The following is a 23,094-nucleotide window of genomic DNA, read 5'->3' as shown; positions in this document are numbered from 1 at the left end:
AGCTTTGTGCCTGTCCATTGGCATACAGAACCAATGGCAGGCTGCCTGAAATCCACAGAAAATTGTTTCCAACAGTTATGCAAACTATTTTGCTTCTCTGAATTAGCAGCATTGCAGACTTAATATGGTAATGTTGAGAAAAGGCTACATTTTTACCTAAGACATTCTGCTCCATAAATGACAGGCTATAAAAGTACTGCAGAACTATGAGAAAGAACACCCTGTCTGTGAATACACTGGTATATCAGAACAATCTATATAAACCTAGGGGCATGGAAATGCTCTAAAAGTGAAAAATTCGCAACTACGAGCAAAAATAACTTGGTCAAGTTTGGTTTTATGTAGCAGACTGCAAACCTAATTAATGCATTCCACTCTTGTAGATATGAATATCTATCTTAAGTCCAAATATTAACCATTTTAGACAAATTTTAAGGTGATTTTTAGAAAATAAATCAATTTTTAATAAGACCATGAAGCAATAAAACTGGCTGACATATTCCTTTTGCTATCATCACCACATATATGAAGTATTGATAACTAGGTAAAGGTTGGCTAATAAATGCATTAAAAAACTGCCTTGGCTTAAGTGTGCCCCTAGAAAATATATATTACCTTTAAATGTGAATAGTAGTATTTGGCCTGGGTTCTAGTCTTGTTTGGGGAGCTTGACCACACCTACACATCTTTTTGGCCTTCATATTTGTTAACTGGTTTCTAAGAAACTAAAGTGACCTCTAGCATTTGCTTCTAAATACAGATTCCACTAATGAGCCACAAAATGACCAACCATGTCAGTGGGTAAATTAGTTAAAAGCCTGATAATTTGCCTCTTTCTGTCCTGGACCTGCATTTTGTGGAGTGCTTCTATATTTTAGTAAATAGATATAGATGAGGGGTGAAGGGAGTTTAAAGACTCCTACCTAAGGAATGGCAAACTTTTGCTGTTTGAAGGCCAAAGGACCAAGATCCAGCACCGCATGTAGAACATACACAATTATTATTGTTTTTCTAAAGATGGAGTCTTGCTCTGTCGCTCAGGCTGGAGTTCAGTGGTGTGATCTCTTGCTTACTGCAATCTCTGCCTCCCAAGTTCAAGAGATTCTCCTGCCTCAGCCTCCTGAATAGCTGGGATTACAGGTGCGTGCCACCATGACTGGCTGCTTGTGTTTTTAGTAAAGACAGGGTTTCACCATGTTGGTCAGGCTGGTCTCAAACTACTGACCTTGTGGCCCGCCTGCCTCAGCCTCCCAAAGTGCTGGGATTACAGGCATGACCAACCACGCCCGGCCCACAATTACTCTCAAATCATACACAAAGTAGTGCCTGGATCTTAGTTCAAAAATACTCCAAGAATAAAAATATTTCAGTTTGTGTAAAGTTGAGGATAGATGCAGACACTATCCATTTGCTTATTACAGACGGGCTTTGCCCTGCCCAAGTATGAGGGGTAAGGGAGGCAATATAAGCACATAATTTTCAGATGAAGTCTTGCTCTGTCGCCCAGGTGGGAATGCAGTGGCTTGTTATCGGTTCAAGTGATTCTCCTGCCTCGGCCTCCCCAGTAGCTGGGACTACAGGCGTACACTACCACACCCAGCTAATTTTTACATTTTTAGTAGAGACAGGGTTTCACCATGTTGACCAGGCTGTTCTCGAATGCCTGACCTCAAGTGATCCGCCCACCTTGGCCTCCCAAAGTGCAGGGATTATAGGCATGAGCCACAGCACTCGGTCAAGCACAATTTTCTAACTCCAAAATTTTTATATCTGAACTCAGCAGACTCCACTTCTAGTCAATTTAATTTTGATAATGAAAATATTATGCAACATGTCTAAGGTGAAAACAGCTGCAATTTAAGAAATCTTACTTGCCCAACCTCCCAGTCATTCTAGATGTTAAATCTTTCCAGGCTGCCATTCTATTTGATGTATACTTTGATGTAAGGTAGTTAAGACACTGTAAACTACTTTGAAAGGGTAAAGTTAAGGTCTTAGTTAAGAATCTGGCCACGCTTGGTGGCTCAGGCCTGTAATCCTAGCACTTTGATAGGTTGAGGTGGGTGGACTGCTTGAGCCTGGGAGGTCAAGGCTGCATGACTCGTGATTATGCCACTGCACTCCAGCCTGGGCGACAGTGCAAGACCCTGTCTCAATCAATCAATCAATCAATCAACCAATAAAGGGATACCAAGACCCTGTCCCAATAAATAAATGGATATAACTATCTCCCCTCAATCAATCAAAAGATAGCAAGACCCCGTCTCAATAAATAAATGGATATAACTATCTCCCCGCCAACTCTGTGCTTTGGTATCTTCATATGTAAAATGGAGACAGGATGTACTTCACAGGATGCTGGATTAGGCAAATACATGTAAAGCACTTAGAATAGTGCATGGCACTCAGTAAATGATGGCTAATTTATCAATCTCTGGGTTTAAAAGGGTGGAATAACAAGAGGAGCCCCATGGCTTAACTGCATGAAGCAAAGAAAATCAGGTTTAGGTCCTGGCTCTACAAAGCCTAATAATTACCAAGATGCCTTGCCCTGGGTAGTCCCACTTTTCTGAAAGTTCTTTTTTTTTTGGGACAGAGTTTCACTCTTGTTACCCAGGCTGGAGTGCAATGGCGCGATCTCGGCTCACCGCAACCTCCGCCTCCTGGGTTCAGGCAATTCTCCTGCCTCAACCTCCTGAGTAGCTGGGATTACAGGCTTGAGCCACCGCGCCCGGCTCTGAAAGTTCTTTAACCCTTAAGGGAGTAACAATAACTGCCTTATTACTGTTATAAGGAATAAAAGAGATGACATATATTAAGGATTCTGAAAACTATAGTTTGCAAAATGGTGATTTTTCTAACACATAAATCATTTCACCTTAAATTAGCTGACATTCTATTTCAAGTTAGAGCTTTCCCTTCTCTCCATTTCAATGTCAATATGGAATCATGGTATCTTAGTAACTTGTAATGTTGCTACCAGTTTGATAATTGACACAGATTTAGCAAGTATAAATCCTTCAAGTGGTTTCTGTGTCCTTTTGACAGGTATCCCATTTTTTTCCCTTTTTGAGATGCAGTCTCACTGCAACACCCAGGCTGGAGTACAATGGCACGACCTCGGTTCACTGCAACCCCCACCTCCCAGGTTCTAGCGATTCTTCTGCCTCAGCACCCTGCACGCAGCTAATTTTTGTATTTTTAGTAGTGATGGGGTTTACCATATTGGCCTGGCTGGCATTGTACTCCTGCCCGCCTCAGCTTCTCAAAGTGCTGGAATTATAGGCGTGAGCCACGGCACCTGGCCATCCACCATTTTTTTTGGATTTCCTGTTTGGCATTATAATAGAAAGTTCCAGGTTCATCTCATATTTCTCCATTCCTGGAGCCATTATTAGCCTACTTTTGAGTATGTCCTCAAAACTGGTCTAACAAGTCATTTCAGAAAACAAATTATTTCACTTGAACAATATACTGTTTGATGAGTCAATACAAACTACACGGCCTGCTTAGATCAATTTACACTTGGTCCATCGGAATCTCTGGCTGTTTCAAACATACACTGCTAAAAAGGAAGACTGTCATTAAGAATGTTACAATAGAAGTGGAAGTTTTGAGGAGGAAAAACACCGCCCCCCCCCCCCAAATGTAGGCAATGGTAATGCATTTTAAAGTATAGTCTCACAAAATCTCACTTCAAACAGAGCAGCATACCTGGGACACATATATTTATCTGCTTACAACACTTCTTTACTATACTTCATATAGATGCCTTCACATCTTGATTACATGGTTATAATTGCTTAAAAACTGGCAAAGAGAAGACCTAAAATAATGCTTTATACCAGTTTGAGTCAAAGCAAAACTGTTCTACACTAGTTGGAAAAGAACCGAGGAATTTACCTGCATTAAATGCTGCTGGATTTTTCAGCTGAGCTAAAAATGTCCATGGCTCATTCTAGTCAGGTCATAAAAACATATTCCTTAATAGTTCAGCAAACTTTAGGGAAAACTAGCTCATTGTCTTGGGTTCTAAAATCCTTTTGTTTGATATTTTTATTATAATGAAATCAAACTTATTATTACAGTATGCTCGGCTTAAAACATGTATGAGTACTGCAAGGACTAGAAGAAACAGGAAAAATCGTAATAAAAATATTTGTTGATAGGCATTGTGAAAGCAAACCTCGAAATATCCATTTGTAAGCTGTAAGAGCATAAGCACAACCATATGGGAGGAGATAACCAGTCTCTCCCTTCATATATATTCTTTTTTATTTCTTGTTATACCTTCCCAAAACAGAGACATTCAACAGTAGTTAGAATGGCCATCTCCCAACATTTTAAAAAAACTGCACCCCCCAATGGGTGAACAAAGTAAAGAGTAGTAACCTAGAGTTCAGCTGAGTAAGCCACTGTGGAGCCTTAAGTGGTGAGGTCTTCCAATTTCAGAGTGATGTGTCTTCAACTTGTATCATCATTTTAGCGGAAAAACATAATTTAATTTTGGTGAAATGAGATTCATCTCGCGACAGGATTAGTAACAGCATTCACTGAATTTCACATTCTTCTTTTGTGAACTGTGAAGAAAATGAATGGTAGCTAGAAGATCAATGGGATTCCAGCTCCAGCTGCAGATGGAATGATGATATACCAGGACAAAAAACACCTATATTTTGATTTACAAAGCTAACAGCAGTTTTAAATCTGCAACTTAATTACAGACCAACTACACCACAACCTTTTCAAATGGCAAAAATACAAAAAAGTGTTACAAAAATATTTCAGAAAAAGTGCATAGTCTAAGTGCATAGTAAAGAAAAGCACTGAAAAATATCTTGCTAGAGGGAGTTCAGCTTGGAAAAGTTATTACCAAAGCTAAACAGTTTTATTTTACACAAACTATACTCAAAAATAGCTTTATGAGACCAATTTCTGGCTAAAAGTATCAAAGGGTTTATTAGTCAAGAAACAAATACCTCAACTGACAAGGGTGGATAGAAAAGAAACAAAAAAGCTGCCTACCCCAAAAGTTCAGACTTAATAAGATTTCTTCAGTATTACGGTACTATCTCCCTTAATGGCAGAATGTGATAATCATGGAATTAATTATTGCTAAAGTAGTTTTCAAATAAAAAAAAGAAAAAAAAGAAAAAAGAAAACAAAACAAATTAAACTTGACACAATCTGACCAAACACGTGTCAATTTACAATTTCAATGTTATTTTACAAAATACCTACATTTACACAATAGGCTCCTGGCAGCATTTCCAGACAAATGCTCTTTTAATTTATCCTGACATGCTATAAATGAATAAATTACACTACTTTAAAATTATCATCAGTAAGTTTTCCTTTCTCTTGGGTCAGAGAAAAAGAAATGAGCGTGCAAAGAAAATTGAGAGGAAGCGCACGCACACAGATAAAGACAGATAAAGAAGCAGGAGGGGTTGGGGAGGGTCAACGATCACTGAACCTCACACAGTGTGATGCTCTCCAAGGGTGAAAGTCAACTGCTTATAGCCATTTCACAAGTATTTTAAAGAAAAACGTTTTATAGGAAAACCCTTTAATGCTTTCATCTTTATTCAAAATCAGTCTAGCTGCTAGTCAGCGGGCAGCAGCTACAATACCAAGTTCTGGCAGTTGCAGTACTAGATATTGTGCCTGCAAGTCATAAAAAAACAAAAATGAAAGAATGCCTTTCCCCTTCAGACAAAAGAATTAGATTTTTTTTTTTTTAAAGGAAAAGTTAACACGAAACCTAAATTGACTTGCAAAGGAATACCATGTAACAAATGGCTTAAAGTAGTCTATCAAAAAATTGGGGAGATTTTTATTTTATAGTGAGTCAGCAAGGCATTTTTGTTGTTTAAAAAAAAATCTCATTTCCTTACAGAAACAGTTTTTAGTTTTTAATGAACTTGTAAACAAAAAAGCTCCCATTTCAAAATAAAAACAAAATCCCAGATCATATAGATGTTTACAGTGATTACATTTATCTAAGCAACATACATACATGTTCAGTTGTAAGATGTTAACTAAATTTCTGTGACAAATATGCTTCGTTTTTTTTTTTTTTAATACCAAGAACATTATAGAGTTAATGCAGAGTCCTAAGGATAATCTAGTAGTCACTAAGTTTTTCTTAAGTCTTCACTTTAGATGCTGTTATTTCTAGCACAATTAAGCAGGCAGAGTCTTTCATATGCTCAAACACTGGAATCTTTGGTTGCTACCGTATCAGCTGGCTTGCAGACAAGAAGCCAACCATTTTAAGAATGTTTTAAGTGAACAACTTGCAAACCCCAGGGATGGAAAAACCCTAAGAATGCACAATTGTGAGCATTTACAACCATCACAACTGTGGCTGAAGACTGTTCATGCCGTTCTTCTGAAATGAGATCTCAAAGCAGTATAGTTCAAAACAAAAGGTTTTAACAAAAAATTGGCATATGCACAATTTCTCCACCAATTTGTGTGTCAACCATTTAGTTAACTTTTCCACTTGAAAAAATGCAATAGAAAACCGGACACCATGTTTCACTATCTCAGTTAATATTCACAATTACAGCGGCTACAACTCAGGATACAGCATCACCAATGCTGCCCAGAGTCAGTTTATACTGAAATTAAGTTCTTTACACCAAGTAAATGGTTGTCCACAACCACTGGCTAGTGTACATATGAACTAAAATTTCTAGATTTGGGGAGAAACAAATGCTGCTCCGATCATCTGCTCTGCTTCTTCTGTTCCTCAGTTCATGCTTAGAAACCTGGTAAAAAAAAACAAAACAAAACAAAACAAAATGTTAAAATTCCAAGTTAAAAATTTTAAATTACACCCAGAATATGGAAATTGGGTGGAACTGAGCCAATAATTACTTTATAGTGGCTCATGTTATTTTGTCTCTTGTGAAAAGCATTAGCTCAACCTTTTAAAACAGAAAAACATGAAATCTATACTTAAAACTAGTTTTTCTGTTTTGAATGACTCTAGGAAGGAGTGGTACAATGAATTCAAAGCCTCTCAGCATACTAAAATAATTATCAGTAATTCAAATGAGCATGTTGCTATTCACTTCTGTATTTTTAGTACCTAGAACATATTATGCACTCAAATATTTATCAAATCAACAAAAAACAGATTGCTTCACTTTAAAGAACGCAATTTTAATCCTACCATGAGCAAAAACTTTTCTGCACATTATTTCTGACACAAATTAAAATGGTAAGTTCAATAATAAATGCATTCAAGGCATAATTATCTAAATTATTTTACTAATCAAAGATCAGAGAAGCATGTATTTCTGTAGAGAAACCTTAGATAGACCTTTGAAACTTCTTTACCAGCTGCATTAGAAAGATGGTTTTGTGATAAGCAAGTGATGCTTTTCTGGATTTATTTTCTTCTCAAGCCTACATATTCTGCACATACTTCCCTCCTCCACCACAAGTAGACCCTAGGGCCTCTATATAAGCCCTAGGCCAAGTTTGAATACAAGAAGCTTCAGGTCATAACTGCACAGTTTACCTACATCTAAAGGCAAACAGAGAAAATTTTCAGCAATAGCCTGAAAATCCATTAGGCGCCTTTTTCCCTTTCACCAGACACCCACTCTGAGGCACCCCTCTGTCCCCAGCTCCTTACATATGAGCTAGAAACTATAGCTCCTTCTAGCCCACTCCAATCTCTCCTTACTTCTTTAACCTAGGTCAAGTTTTCCTCAATCACAAACTGCTCCTTTTTTTTTTCCTTCTTCTTTTTTTCCCTTTGAGATAGAGTCTCACTCTGTAATCCAGGGTGGAGTGCAGTGGCACAATCTCGGCTCACCATAATCTCGTGTCCTGGGTTCAAGCAATTCTCCTGCCTCAGCCTCCTGAGTAGTTGGGACTACAGGTGCCTGCCGACACTCCGGGCTAATTTTTGTATTTTTAGTAGAGACGGGGTTTTACTGTGTTGGCCAGGCTGGTCTCAAACTCCTGACCCCGTGATCCACCCACCATGGCCTCCCAAAGTGCTAGGGTTACAGGCATGAGTCACTGTGCCTGGCCTTATTTACTTTTTAAACATTTGTTGAGCTATCTCCCATGGGCTTTGTGGGAGAAATAAAATAATTCTCATGTTTATTTCTTATTATGAATATATGCCTGTTTGGAGGGAAAGAATAGTAAACATACAACAGAGTAGATACATAATAGATCTTTTGCTGCCTGGGTACTAAGTCCATAAGAAGCAAATGCCAAAAATGAAAGATAACAAAACTTTGACAATATATTTCACCACAGGGAACATTATTTGATGCACGTTATTAAGAAGTATTAGCGAGGCCGGGCGCGGTGGCTCACGCCTGTAATCCCAGCACTTTGGGAGGCCGAGGCAGGTGGATCACGAGGTCAAGAGATCGAGACCATCCTGGTTAACACAGTGAAACCCCGTCTCTACTAAAAATACAAAAAATTAGCTGGGCATGGTGGCGCATGCCTGTAATCACAGCTACTCAGGAGGCTGAGGCAGGAGAAATGCCTGAACCCAGGAGACGGAGGTTGCAGTGAGCCGAGATCGCGCCACTGCACTCCAGCCTGGGTAACAAGAGCGAAACTCCATCTCAAAAAAAAAAAAAAAAAAAAAAAAAGAAGAAGAAGTATTATCGAGGCAAAGCTTTCTTTTAAAGGCTGTCAAACCAAACCCTTAATAAAAAAAAAAAAAATCTGACTATACCCTAATTTCAATTTTAAAATACAGGATAAGTTTCAAGCTTCTTGTTAGGGAGTTAAGAAAAAAAATTACAAGGCAGGATAAGCTATGCAGGTTAAGAATCTAAGGATTAAACACAAATGGCCCTTCCCCCATCAGAATTTGGTTTTAAGTCCTGCAATTATTCTTAAACACAATTAAAAAAAACATGTTTTCACAATTACTAAAATTGCTGGGTTTTATCATAGTTTTCTTATGTAATCGTATTAAACTAATCATTATGGTGAATATACCAAATGGCTTTCAAACGGAAAAACCACCATCACTAACAAACTAAAATGGAAACATGTTACATTGTCAGTCAAAACACTAAGAAACTCTTATGCCTTTAATATCAGGGAAACTCAAATTGAAATACATCTGTACATCTTTTAGCCTGTTGTCTGAGGAACTGCTGAGTCAATAAATGATTACAATTGTTTAGAAACCGGTAAAAGGCTAGCCTAACAGTATTCTGGTAGAATAGAGCAGTCAAAAATACAGCTTTAACTCTTCAGATGGGTCAATGGTATGCTATTCCACCAAGGGTTCAACATTTTTCCAGTCAACTGTCCTAAGATGTTTCTGAAGTATGTTTAGGAAAAAAGAAAAAACGTCAATAGGAATATTCAATTAGGTATTCAACATTCAATCTTCAAGTACTAAGCATTATTTTCTCCAGTATGTATTAGTTTTTGTTTTTTTATCTTGCAGATTAGGTGGCTTATCCAGGCTTCCAAAAGTTCAAGAACCCATCTTCATTGTAGTATCAGTTAAAATGAGGAATGAATCCCTTTGGTCCTTAAGAGAGAGAGAGAGAGAGAGAATGGAAAAAAGTTAAAACAGAGCCGGATGATTAAGAAGTTAACAGCTAAATTACTTTTTAAATCTGCAAAAAGAAAAAAAATATATTTTTATGTAACTAACAAGGAGATTTATCCCTGCTCACCCCCCAGTCTGAAATCTAAAATGTATGTTCTGGCCCAGACAGGTGGCTCATATTTGTAATCCTAACACTTTGGGAGGCTGAAGAAGGAAGATCACCTAATGCCAGGAATTCCTGGGTATAACATATATATTTATATATTTATACATATAAATAAACCAGGGCAACATAGTGAGACCTATATGTAAAAAAAATAAATAAAAGGTATGCGTTGTTTTTCTTTCGATGTGCTAGACTTATAACTCCTGGGCTGAAGAGATCCTACCACCTCAGCCTCCCCATACAGTGTGTATCTGTTGTCATTTATAAATTAACTTCAGATGTTTCTGATTTTTAAATCAGAACCAGACACTAGTTCAAAGGGATATTTATGTAGTACTAAGGCTTGTAAGTTTGTGATGGGGCTTCTGAAATTAGGATCCCTTCACATTTTTACAAGACAACTTTTTAAAAGTTATTTTGAATATAATATTCATTATGCTATGTCATTTATACTAACTTTTCCTATAACATGGTCGTGCGTGTGTGTTTTAATTATTTAAAATAGAGACGAGGTCTCCCTATGTTGCCCACGTGGTTCTCAAATTCCTGGGCTCAAGTGATCTTCCCATCTCACCTCGAAAATGCTGAGATTATAAGAGAGAGCCACAGTGCCTGGCCACTTATGTGGTTCTTTTAGTTGCACATAATTAAGCTTGGAGAATTTTAAATCAAATTGGCAGTATCTAAAGTTAAAGAAAAATTAAAAAAAAAAAAAAAAACCAAACCCTATAATTCTTCTTTCCCTACAGAAACTAATGGAAGTTATGTTTTTAACACTACAAATGAGATAAATGACAATTTTTAAGTATAGGGAGTATACATCATTCCTAAACAGCATTAAAAAACAGACTGAATTCTTCTGTCTTCCTTATAACAGAATTCATTCTGCTACACATTTCTGATGTTACAGAGTTTTAAAATACCTGTTGTAATTAATTCTTTCCCCAGCTGGTAGATGGTCTCATTGAACACCACTCAGTCCCAGCAACACTGTATTCTTCCAGGTCTTCTAACAGTTGTGCTATCATCCAGAAGATCTAACAAGTTGCAAAATTTGAAGGTCCAGCAGCCTTGGAGACGTGGACTCCAGATGACCACAAACCAACTCTTGCACTTTCATCTATCTGCATTTCCAGCTGGGTTATTTAGATCTTCTTTCCAGCTTTACTGTCCACAGTAAAGAAAATCTGACAAAAATTCAAGGCTTCAGCAAGAAGATGTAGTTCCCTGGCACTTCTTTGAATTGAGTGTATTCAGGGCAGTGTATTCAGACCGATCAGTTCGTCCAGATATTTCAAGATCTTCCCCTGTGATCTGGTTGTGCTGCTGAATGACCAGCACATTCCTAGCAGCAATTGGCGAAGTCAGAAAAAAGTTAAACTAGGCATAAATGGTAGATGCAGCCCAGGAAAACTGGAAGGTAGTTCAAGGAATACTGTGGACATGGTCGGTCCATTTGATAGAAAAATAATCATTTGTAATCTCCTTTGAATGTCAACACTTTGATAGCTACCTATACTAACAATAAAACTCTACTTGGTAACTATGGTTAGGGTAGTAAACAGATGGGTTAGAGAACAGAATAGTAGAATTATGTAAGAATCCACCTTTGGGTTCACTACCTTCCGAAATTCTCCTCCACCTCTGCCCTCAACTAAAGAAACACTGAACTTCATTGGATTTTGAATGTTCTAAAAATATTTCCTTTTCCTTTACTTATTTTTAATGTCTTGAAAAATACTTTTTTGATAATCCCATATAGTCAAAGGGAGAGAAATGGATTTCAAAGTATGTTGGTGCGAAATGTATGTATTTTTCTTCTGAACATGAATAAAAACATTAATTATAGGCCGGGCGCGGTGGCTCAAGCCTGTAATCCCAGCACTTTGGGAGGCCGAGGTGGGTGGATCACGAGGTCAAGAGATCGGGACCATCCTGGTCAACATGGTGAAACCCCGTCTCTACTACAAATACAAAAATTCAGCTGGGCATGGTGGCGTGTGCCTGTAATCCCAGCTACTCAGGAGGCTGAGGCAGGAGAATTGCCTGAACCCAGGAGGCGGAGGTTGTGGTGAGCCGAGATCGCGCCATTGCACTCCAGCCTGGGTAACGAGCGAAACTCCGTCTCAAAAAAAAAAAAAAAAAAAAAAAAAAAAAACACATTAATTATAATCTTGTGGTAATTGAACCTTAAAAGCAGTACAGATAGTAATTGGCATAAAGGGAAAGGCCTTGTTTCTTGACCTTTTGATGGGCTTTGGAATGGAGTATTTGAAAAGCCCTAAAGAATATAACAAAGACAAAAGTCTGTCTATTATTTAATAGGCCCACATTAGCTACATAAGCCAGACTTAAAGAATCTTTAAACATTCCTAGTAAGTTACTAAAACAACACCATTTTTACTAGAGAAATATTAGATATATTTTTCAAAAATAACCATATAAAACATGAGTAAATGTTACCATTTGAGGGATTTTCCTACATTAGAGATTTACTTGCTTAACGTACTCATGACACTTAATAATACTAAAGCCTCTGAAAATTTAACTCTGTCAAGAGCAAATGATAAAATGCATTCAAAAAGCACCTTTTAAAAATTCTTTTTCGCGACACAGGGTCTCATCTGTTGCCCAGGCTGGAGTGTAGTGGTATGACTACAGCTCACTGCAGCCTCAACCTCCAGGGCTCAGGTGATACTCCAACCTCAGCCTCCCAAAGTAGCTGGGACCCCAGGCGTGTACCACCATGCCTGGCTTTTTTGGGGGGGAGTGCTGGAGGGGCTGGACAGGGTCTTACTACGTGGCCCACGAAAGGATAGAATTCCTGGAGGCAAGCAATCCTCCTACATCCTCCCACCTCAGCCTCCCAAATATGTTGGGATTACAGGCACGAGCCACTGCGCTTGTCTTAAAAGTTTTTAACTAGAAAAACCTAGCAGGACGTTTTCATTATTATTAAAAGGATTTACTGGGATCAATGAATCATTGAGCTGTATGAGTTCTTTTTTTTTGAGACAGTATCACTCAATCACCCAGGGTGGAGTGCAGTGGCTCAATCTTGGCTCACTGTAACCTCTGCTTCCCAGGTTCAAGCGATTCTCATGCCTCAGGCTCCCAAGTAGCTGGGACCACAGGTGCACGCCACCACACCTGGCTAATTTTTGTAAAGACGGGTTTTCACCATGTTGGCCAAGCTCTTGAAACTCCTGGCCTCAAGTGATCTGTTGGCCTCAGCCTCCCAAAGTTCTGAGATCACAGGCATAAGCCACCACGCCCAGTTGAGTTACTTCTTAAATAAAAAACCACTATAGTGGACCTGAAGAGACGATGCTTTCAAACGCCCTTGTTACTTAGAGACTGGAAGCAGGAATAACCCAGGGCAATTGTTTTCTAATTCCAGAACTCCTAGAAGATTTCTTAAAGAACAATCTGCTGGGCTGGGGGTTGAAATTAGGAGACTATGTTCCCAATGCTTATTGCATACCTAAGACCCTAAGACCATCCATATTTTCATGGTTTATGAGGGTTTCATGTAAGATTTGTCTTGAGCACTAAGTTTTGTATTAAAAAACAAATGGGTGTTTTCAAGATGTCAAAGAGCAAAAAGGAGTCTGTGTTAGGTGAAGCGGCACTTTTTGGTAGCAATACAGATGTATGGCCTTTGAAGTGTATCTATGAAAAGCAGTCAATGACATATAATGTGTTTTAGGAAAAGTCTAATTTTTCAAGTCCATGTTTATGTGATAATTTGTATGACCACTGTGTCTAATGGTGCCATAAAATTTGTATAAGATTTTAAGTTGCTTTTATGAAAAATAGCTACAATACAAAACAAGGATTAAACAAGTTTAATTACAGTCCCCCCCCCCCCCCCCCCAAGGAAACATCCCAACTGAGTGGATCCAACTTCTCATCTTTACAACCTGGATAAGGCAGGACAAAAATTCTGCTCATTTATTGAATAAGAGACACAAAGTAAACTAACAAAGGAACTAACTCAAAAAAAAAGTTAATTCTTTCTGAAGTCTGCTGAATGCCTGAAGTAAAATGTTCTAGGTCAGATGAGATTTCAATCTAATTATAGTTACAGAAACTGCAACTTGTGATGATCCTATTATCCCAGCTAGCTTCAGGCAGAATTGGTCTCATTTTGTGAGAAAAAGCACAATACACTGTAGGTGTCTGGTGTAGCAGGTCCTTCGGTTAGAGACTCTTACTTAAATGGTAGGACTGTTTTTCAGTGACACTAGCTACATGACACATTATGACACATAATCTTGGCACTATGATTAGTTATACAATGATTAAAACACTGAAAAGGGGCAATTAAGGACCAACTGAGATGCAGAGGCAGAGCACTGTGCGAACATTAGTGTTTGCTATCCTGAGTTTAAATGTCACCATCTGAAAATCCCAATGACAATAAACCATCAACTTTGAATCCTTCCCAAATACAGAAACATGTAAGAGAAGCATTTCAACTTCATTCCTAACAGATGAGCTCCCAGGATGAGGATGACATCAGTTATTAATATTTCTTGAAAAGAATCTTCAGATTAGAATCTACTTTTAAATTATAAAATAGTTTAAATACAACACTAAAAATGTGAAGCAAATATTAATCCATAAAGGCCAAGTTCAGACTAGAGCAGTCATTCAGAAATTTAAAAATTAGAAACCAAAAGCCAAATCTTACTTGCCCACTACTTCCAGAAAGTAGGCAGCTATCAGGAAGTAGGCCCCAGAAACGGGAAAAGAAAAATAAAACATGAAAATGGGAGTCAAACTGTATGCAACAGTGTGCTCTAACAGTTCTACTCCTTACAGGCAGTAAGAGTGCCAGAGAAAGGTAGAAAGGAAGTAGACCAGCAGTTTCAATAGCATTTGCCCCAGTCATCTTCAATTTGCAAGGCCTGACTGTAGACTTCAATTGCACATTAAACCCTGAGAGCCTGATATTTGCAACATTGTAAAAAATAAAGCCAAAACCAAAGAAATTACTTTGAAATTAAGATCATATGTAGTTAAACTGCAAATAAGAGAATTATTTTTGTGACTAGAAAAGATGTGCTTAGTTTTGCAGTTATGTGAGCATTTAAGAGAGTAAATGAGATGCTCTGCAACTGAGAAGATGGACACTTCGGGGGTAATGCCAGACTCACCTCTTGATATTAGATCATGTTCACAATTTTCCATTTTAAATGCTAAAGCATTAACATGCAAAATAAAAAATCTTAACATTGTTAGTCTGAAATAAAGTCAAAATATGGCTAACCAAATTCATTATTAGAAATCAACAAGTGTTAGGTCTAGGATTTTGGATTGATTGATTATATTATATTATATTCCCAACACCAAATTTTTGGAAAGGGGGTTAATGAATGAGTAAAAAAGATGCAGTTGTTAAAAAATGACCCAAAATCCCAAGAGAAATGATATAATATAAACACATATATGTATATACAAATACATATACATATATATGAACAAGGACATTTGGGTTTAAAGTTAGTAGTCAAATTTTCCAAGGACGTCTTTTTTTTTTTTTTTAACACAGAGCCAAATTTTTACGTATTTTAAAACCACCTCCTTGATCTAACACTGTTAGAAATGAATGAATTACCCAATTTTGTATTCAATTTTTTCCCTGTAACGTCACTTGGTTCTTGGCTACTAACCTTTCATGTTACTCTTGGTTTTGTCAGTTTGCTTGCCTGTGGGGGTTTGGGCCTGCTGACCCTGCCCACTGGAAGAGGCTGCCTGCTGTGCTGCTTTCTGCTTTAACATTGTCCAATCAAATGTGTAGTCATATTGATGGTTCAGGGTCCTGGAAAAGGTAAAATATTTTATGTTGATCCTTCAATAATAGAGTCCAGTTATATAACCTACTAATGTTTTAAGACAGTGAGGGCACTTCTTCACACAACGAGTATTTCCTCAAGCATGGCAGCTTCTAAAATACTTCTCTTATTATAGATGAAAAAGGCAGCATGAAAACTTAAACACCGAGTCAAGCTGTCAATTACCTAGGGGAATACTTATAAGAGGAGGTACTTTCTAATAACAAGAGTAAATATTCAACTGGAAGTTTAGGAATAAGATATCTGACTGGTATCCTGGGAAGACACTTTTCTGGGGTTAAAGGGTTACCTGCCTTTTTTTTTTTTTTTGAGACAAAGCATGATCTTGGCTCACTGCAGCCTCCCAGGTTCAAGAAGTTCTCCTGCCTCAACCTCCCAAGTAGCTGGGATTACAGGCGCCTGTCACCATACCTGGCTGATTTTTGTATTTTTAGTAGAGATGGGCTTTTACCATGTTGGCCAGGCTGGTCTCGAACGCCTGGCCTCAAGTGATCTGCCCGCCTCGGCCTCCCAAAGTGCTGGGCGTTTACAGGTGTGAACCACTGTGCCTGGCCGATTACCTCAATTTTTATTCTCTCCCAACTAAGAGTTTGAGCCACATGTAATGTATTCTGTGCCAACCCCCTGCCCCCTACCACCCAGCACCTTGTTCAAGACGAATTCTGGGTTATGCCTTAGGAACATTACCCTAGTTTAGGACTGTCACCACATGATCAGATTCCATGACTATGTGATATTTTAATTGCTTTTCTATTTGGTACTGTAGCAAAGTTGGAGAGTTCCAGAGGGCACTAACAGTCACTTATATCTAATGTGAATTATAACTATTCTAGAAAAGTTACATTCTACTTTGAGTCTGATTCAACTCTCTATCCACTCCAAACTAAAATCATTTGAATAATATTTACACTACAAATAGAAAAATGCCCAATCAGTCCCAAATAAATCAGTTTCTTAAACCTTTTATTCATATTAGTTAGATCTGCTTCACTTTAGTATTTATCAGAATGAATGTTAGGTAGATTTAACCAATTTCCCTCACAGAGTTTAAAATCTTAAAAATACCTTAAAAACTGACCTGAAAAGAATGCGGAATAGCTGCCTCAGATACATGTAATCTGGGGCTTCCTCAAAGCGTAGCCCACGACAATAGTTTAAGTACATGGCAAATTCTGCAGGAAACCCCTACAGGTTCAAGGGTTAAAACAAAGTTAAAAACAAACATTTCAAGATACAAAAACAAAAACAAAAACAACGCATTTAAGTACAAGCAAAAAGACATTTTTGGGTGGGATATTTTACCACTTCATAGGAAGCTATGAGAGCTAAAATAATAATGATTTGGTCTCCTCATAAATTTAAAATTTCATGACCCTACCCACCCTATTATGTACAATATTGGTAGAAAAAATATATATGCTTTTCCCATACAGTGCTCTTCCTACACAGTACTATGTTCTTTTTTTTTTTTTAAGATGGGGTTTTACCATGTTAGTCAGGCTGTTCTTTTAACTCCTGACCTCAGGTGATCCACCCGCCTTGGCCTCCAAAGTGCTTGGAATACACAGCTCACTTGTTAAAATTTGTCATTTTATCAGTCCCGCCTCCCCCCCCACCTTTTTTTTAAAGACAGGGTCTCCATCTGTCTCCCAGGCTGGAGTGCACTGGTAAAATCTCAGCTCACTCCAACCTCCACCTCCCAGGCTTCAACCAATCCTCCAATCTCAGCTTCCTGAGCAGCTGGGACTACAGGCACAAGCCACCACGCCCAGCTAATTTTTAATGTTTTTTGGTAGAGACAGGGTTTTGCCATGTTGCCAAGGATGGTCTCAAATTCCCAAGCTCAAGCGATCTGCCCACTTCGGCCTCCTCAGTCTCCCGCAGTGCTGGGATTACAGGCGTGAGCCACCAGGCCCAGCCTTCAGAAACTTCTGAATGGTTGGTTGCATGATATTCTACCTAATACATGCATCATTAACTTGCCCCTTATAATTGAACATTTAGATGCATTCTAATTTTTCCCTATTATTAATAATACTGCTAAGTATACCCGTAGGCATAGGCTTTTTCAATTTAGTTTCTTAGGAAAGATTCTCAACAATGTATAAACATTTTTAAGGCTCTAGATATTAGTCACCAAAAGGATTTCCCTAATCAGCAATGTGGAAATACAAATATGACAACAGCACAAACCTCTCTATCTCCTCTCCTAGAGTAAGTGCCACTGTGGAGACTGGTAAAGTTACAGGAGGCAGTCTCTTCCTACAACCTTATGATTTTGAATAATTTCTCACTTCCTGGAGTTAGGCAGGATAGAATGGAAATATTTGCAACATTTTTTATTGATTGCACTGATATAAATTGGGTGACCACTTGAAACATGCGTATGTTAAAAGGTGTACAATAACACATATTATACATCTAAAACTCTTAACATTTACATACATTCACGGTCTGTGTTAATGGGAAACAGCATGACAATGAAACTGAAAAGAATCTCACAACTTTAAAATTACTATTTTAAGTCTCATTGATTTCTTCCCTCAACTATTTTTTTGTATACTGCTTTGTACTTAATTTCAGGTATACAATTCTTTTCTTATCTGAAATACCTTCTTTTTATGGAAGAAATCATGGTTATTCATAACACAAATATATATATATATATATTTTTTTTTTTTAAGATGGAGCCTCGCTCTGTTGCCAGGCTGAGTGCAGTGGTGTGATCTCGGCTCACTGCCACCTCCACCTCCTTGGTTCAAGCAATTCTCCTGCCTCAGCCTCCCAAGTAGCTGGGACTACAGGTGCACGCCACCATGCTTGGCTAATTTTTTGTATTTTCAGTAAAGATGGGGTTTCACCATGTTATTCAGGATGGTCTCAATCTTTCTACCTTGTATTCCACCGGCCTTGGCCTCCCAAAGTGCTGAGATTACAGGTGTGAGCCACTGCATCTGGCCATCCCTCTCTATTCTTAAACTCAATTGCCTTTCCAAGAAGTTGAAAATTTCAGAAAAAATTAGTGTGATTCAAACTGTCTTCTGCATTTCTGTATTGTTGGACAACTGCTATTTTGCATTGCTCCAATCTGTCTGTATGTTTCCCTGTTCCTTAATGTACTAATCATTGATAACCTTTCCTTTCCAGCACTAGTTAAGGGTAAGGAGAATATTTCATATTTTTCTTATAGATTAATGAGGTTGTACGGAAAATGTTTACCTGCCCTGTTTATTTTCCCTAATTTTCAACAGATTAGAGAGCCCTAACAAACCAGAAACATTAAACACTTAATCTACTTAAACCATTTGTTGAGACAGGGTCTTTACTCTGTCACCAAGTTGGATTGCAGTGGTGCAATCTCGGCTCACTGCAGCCTTGACCTCCTGGGCTCAAGCTATCCTCCTGTCCGAGCATCCCCAAGAAGCTGGGATTACAGGCATGTGTCACAATACCAGGCTAATTTTTGTATTTTTTGTAGTGATTGCATTTTACCATCTTGCATAGACTGGTCTCAAACTCCTAGATTCAAGCGATCCACCCGCCTCGGTCTATCAAACTGGACTACAGGTGTAAGCCCATGTGCTCAGCAAAAACACTTATTTAAAAAGATCCCTATGGTAAATTTAAAATGGTGAATAGCTACCTAACTGGATGTTACAAGTTCCAGGACTAACCAATAAAATTTTCCTTTTTCTTCTTGGATCATTCAGTCATTTATTCACTCATAGGAGACAGAGTCTTACTCTGTCACCCAGGCTGGAGTGCAGCAGCACAATTTCAGATTATTGCAAGAAAGCCAAGACTGCACCACTGCAATTGGCACCTCCTGGGCTCAAGTGATCCTCTGCCTCAGCCTCCTGAGTAGCTGGGACCACAGACGTGCATCACTACACCCAGCTAACTTTTGGATTTTTGGTATATAAGGGATTTCACCATGTTACCTTTCCAAGGCTAGACTCAAACTTCTGGGCTCAAGCAATCTGCCCGCCTTGGCCTCCTAAAGTGTTGGGATTGCAGGCATGAGCCACTGTGCCCAGACAGGAAATTTATCTATTAAGGTAGAAAAGGGGTCTCCCTATCTTGCCCAGGCTGGTCTTGAACTCCTGGGCTGAAGTGACCCTACTGCCTTGGCCTCTCAAAGTGCTGGGATTACAGGTTTCATTGTGCCTGGCTTCATTTATGTTTTTTAAAATATTCATCATGCATATTTACCTTACATAAAACTTCAACAGGAGTGGACATCTTCTTTTCACTAATCTTTTCATATTTTTGTTTCTTTGTTGCAGCCTATGGAAAATAATCAAATCAAAAAGATATACTCAGTGCTACTGAGAAGAACCTTAGTAGTTTAACGCACAAGACATGTAAACATATACCTGTGAGACTCAGAATTAAAAAAAATCAAAGTACAATACATCTAAAAAAAAGTTTTTCCCAAACTGTTAACTTCTGATGTCAGTTTCTTCTTTAAGAACACAATTTTAGGGGGCAGGGCCGAGGCCACTGATGCAGTAGTGGCAGCAGAATCACCTGGCCAGCCTTGGGACCAGTCACCGGCCGGCGACCGTCCAGTAGCCTTGACCACTGCCTCTTAAAAAAAAAATAAAGAAACAACATAATTTTAGCTACATGGAAAGGGTGAGTCTAAAAGGAATATATGAATATCATATATTCATATGAGTATCTCAGATTTAAGTAAAAATGGCTGGGGCCATAGCTGAAAAGCATTTTCTCTTTTTCTCTCTCTACACACACACACACACACACACACACACACATTTTAAGGAGATGAGGTCTCACTATGTTGCCCAGGTTGGAGTGCAGTAGCCATTCACAGGCTCAGCAGTAATTTCCTGTGGCCTCCAACTCCTGGCCTCAAACAATCCTCCTGACTTAGCCTCTCAAGTAGTTGGGACTACAGGTGTGCATTGTCATACCCAGCTGAAAAGCATTATCTTTTTTTGAGACAAGATCTCCCTCTGTTGCCCAGGCTGCAGTGCAGTGGCTCAATTATAGCTTGCTGTAGCCTCTAACTCCTGGGCTCAAAGCAATCCTCCTGGCTCAGCCTCCTGAGTAGCTGGGACTACAGGCATGTGACACTACACCCTGCTGCGTTTTTTTTTTTTTTTTTTTTTTTTTTTTTTTTAAGTAGAGGTTAAGTCTTGCCATATCGACCAGGCTGATCTTGAACTCCTGGACAAAAATGATTGCCCACCTGGGCCTCCCAAAGTGTTGAAGATTACAGGCATGAGCCAATATGCTCAGCCTGAAAAGCATGTTCTTTACCCATGTTCAACAAAAAGGGCAAAGGCATCAGATTAATATAAATAATTTGTTCATCATTTAGGGACATTAATACATGGAGTTAATTGTGTAAGTCACAATGTTTTTCTAAAGTAAAAATAATCTTATTGGATAAAGCTACCTAGCCAAGGACCAAGCACTATAGCTCACAGCCATTCAATAAATACAGGTCTTCCTTTAAAGAACTGATAAGGTATCAAAATAGCCATTAAATTTAGAACACACCAGCAGCGGTGGCTCATATCTGTTATCCCAGTACTTTGGGATGCTGAGGCAGGAGAATCACTTGAGCTCAAGAGTTGGAGACCAGTTTGGGCAACATAGTGAAGCACCATCTCTACAAAAAAAAAATTTTAAACTTAGCTGGGCATGGTGGCATGTTCCTGTAGTCCCAGCTACTTGGTAGGCTGAGGTTGGAGGACTGCTTGAGCCCAGGAGGTGGAAGCTGCAGTAAGCCACAACTGTGTCACTGCACTCCAGCCTGGACAACAGAGCGAGACCACTCACCCATCCCCCCAACCCAAAAATTAGAACACAGCGATTATTAACGCACACTCACAAAAGCAATGGTGAAACTCCTAGCTAATAGAAACAAAATGTTACTATATGTATTGCATAAATGACAAGTATTGCTGGAGGAACAGGTTTTGTTGTACATAAAAACATACATTTTCAACACATCAAAATGAGAAAGTCTCCACCTTTCTTAGTCCATGCCCACTTCCATCTAGACAGAGCTAACGGCTACCAGTGGGTACCAGCTTACTGTTCTCTCAGAGGATATTGTTCTTCAGCTGAACTAAGTTCTTACTAAAATGATCTGGTTTCATTTTCCCAAATAAAAGGTATAAAGTAAATTAAGGTTAATTCTCTATTATCTCAGAAAAATCTCAGATTTTAAAAGGAATGTAAATCTTATCTTCTCCAATACATATTTTTATTCTAAAAAAGAAAGAGAAAAATGTGATAATGTGCATCTGATTTACCTTTAGCCCTTGCCATGGCAGGCTGGTTCTATTAAAATACATCAAAACATATCCTAATGATTCCATGTCATCTCGGCGACTAGAAAAGAGAACGTAATTTTATGAACTGGAACTGTTATTATAAAAAACATATGAAAGAAAGCCAAGCACCCAGAAGATATGTTCCCAAATGCGGAGGGAACACTACTTGGTGTCCTATGCAAGAAGCTACTTATTTAAGGTGATTTTTAAAAGTTCATGTGTTACTACCTCTAAACAAAACTTTTCTCATGGAATCCAAATCAGGCAAACAACTGTCTTACAACTTAATTTTATTTATTTCTTTTTTTTACTCTTCATACACACAAAAAAACCCTGAAGATAACAATTTAATTTTAAAAGAACAAAAAGGATTTAGCTAAACAATTCTCTAGAGAAATGAGCTTAATGAACCAAGCAGGATAACATTTCTAAATTTTGCAGAAGCTCATTAAGATAACTTAGGAGGCTGGGCTCGGTGGCTCACGCCAGTAATCCCGGGACTTTGGGAGGCTGAGGCGGGTAGATCACCAGAGGTCAGAAATTGAAAACCGGCCTGACCAACATGGAGAAACCCTATCTCCACTTAAAAAAAAAAAAAAAATTAAACTAGCCAGGCATGGTAGCAAATGTCTGTAATCCCAGCTACTCAAGAGACTGAGGCAGGAGAATCGCTTGAACCCGGGAGGTGGAGGCTGTGGTGAGCCGAGGTCTTGCCATAGCACTCCAGCCTGGGCAACAAGAGCAAAACTCCATCTCAAAAAACAAACAAACAAAAAGTGCTGAAAAGGAGTTTACAACTTAAAACTAATGGAATATCTGAACATCTGTATCAACGTATTCACACATATGTATCTATATACACATATGTACAAATATATAGATAGATAGGTTTAAGGATAGGTAATTCTTTGGCATATAGAAAAAGTGACATTACAATTTAACCTAGGGTATTCAGATATTCATGGATATCTTAACCTTGAAATCATTTGTATGAGGTTCTTAAACCTGGACGCATATCATTGTTTTTTCCATTACTTCTATGTTTGTTTTAAGGAATGAAAAGTGATTGTAAAAGATGAACTTGAAACTCTAGAACTCATATGAAGAAACAGAAAGAGAGCAGAAACTGTGAAATTTTCTTACTTTAAACTAGATCCTATTAATTGATATATTTGAGTGAAGTATTACAGGAGATTT

At 38.4% G+C, this 23,094-nt stretch overlaps 1 protein-coding gene and 1 long non-coding RNA gene across 7 annotated transcripts in view; both read right to left on the bottom strand.

Moving 5' to 3' along the window:
- Window positions 1-4,232: 4,232 nt before the first annotated feature.
- CSNK1A1 (casein kinase 1 alpha 1) overlaps window positions 4,233-23,094 on the bottom strand; it is a 60,455-nt gene continuing 41,593 nt past the window's right edge. For 3 of the 6 annotated variants that reach the window (XM_032250261.1, XM_032250264.1, XM_032250266.1), the window contains 5 exons: window positions 21,877-21,955; window positions 19,799-19,873; window positions 16,665-16,771; window positions 15,404-15,552; window positions 4,233-6,776 (listed from right to left, as the gene is read on the bottom strand). In XM_032250261.1, the coding sequence (XP_032106152.1) occupies window positions 6,769-6,776; window positions 15,404-15,552; window positions 16,665-16,771; window positions 19,799-19,873; window positions 21,877-21,955 (418 nt within the window). In that variant the 3' untranslated portion in view covers window positions 4,233-6,768. Of the gene's footprint in view, window positions 6,777-13,558; window positions 15,553-16,664; window positions 16,772-19,798; window positions 19,874-21,876; window positions 21,956-23,094 lie in introns of those variants that run through there. The other 3 variants (XM_032250263.1, XM_032250265.1, XM_032250262.1) reach the window with 2 other exon arrangements.
- On the bottom strand, window positions 9,067-11,563 carry LOC116531477. The gene is made up of 2 exons (XR_004260441.1): window positions 10,649-11,563; window positions 9,067-9,538 (listed from the first exon to the last, which is right to left on the bottom strand). It is a non-coding gene; the product is annotated as an uncharacterized LOC116531477 (long non-coding RNA).

Source organism: Sapajus apella, unplaced genomic scaffold (assembly GCF_009761245.1).
Source record: "Sapajus apella isolate SASKATOON/1434 unplaced genomic scaffold, GSC_monkey_1.0 scaffold71, whole genome shotgun sequence".
NCBI classification, from domain to species: Eukaryota; Metazoa; Chordata; class Mammalia; order Primates; family Cebidae; genus Sapajus; species Sapajus apella.
Note: the sequence above shows the minus strand (reverse complement) of the source record. Positions and strands in the feature narration are given on the sequence as shown.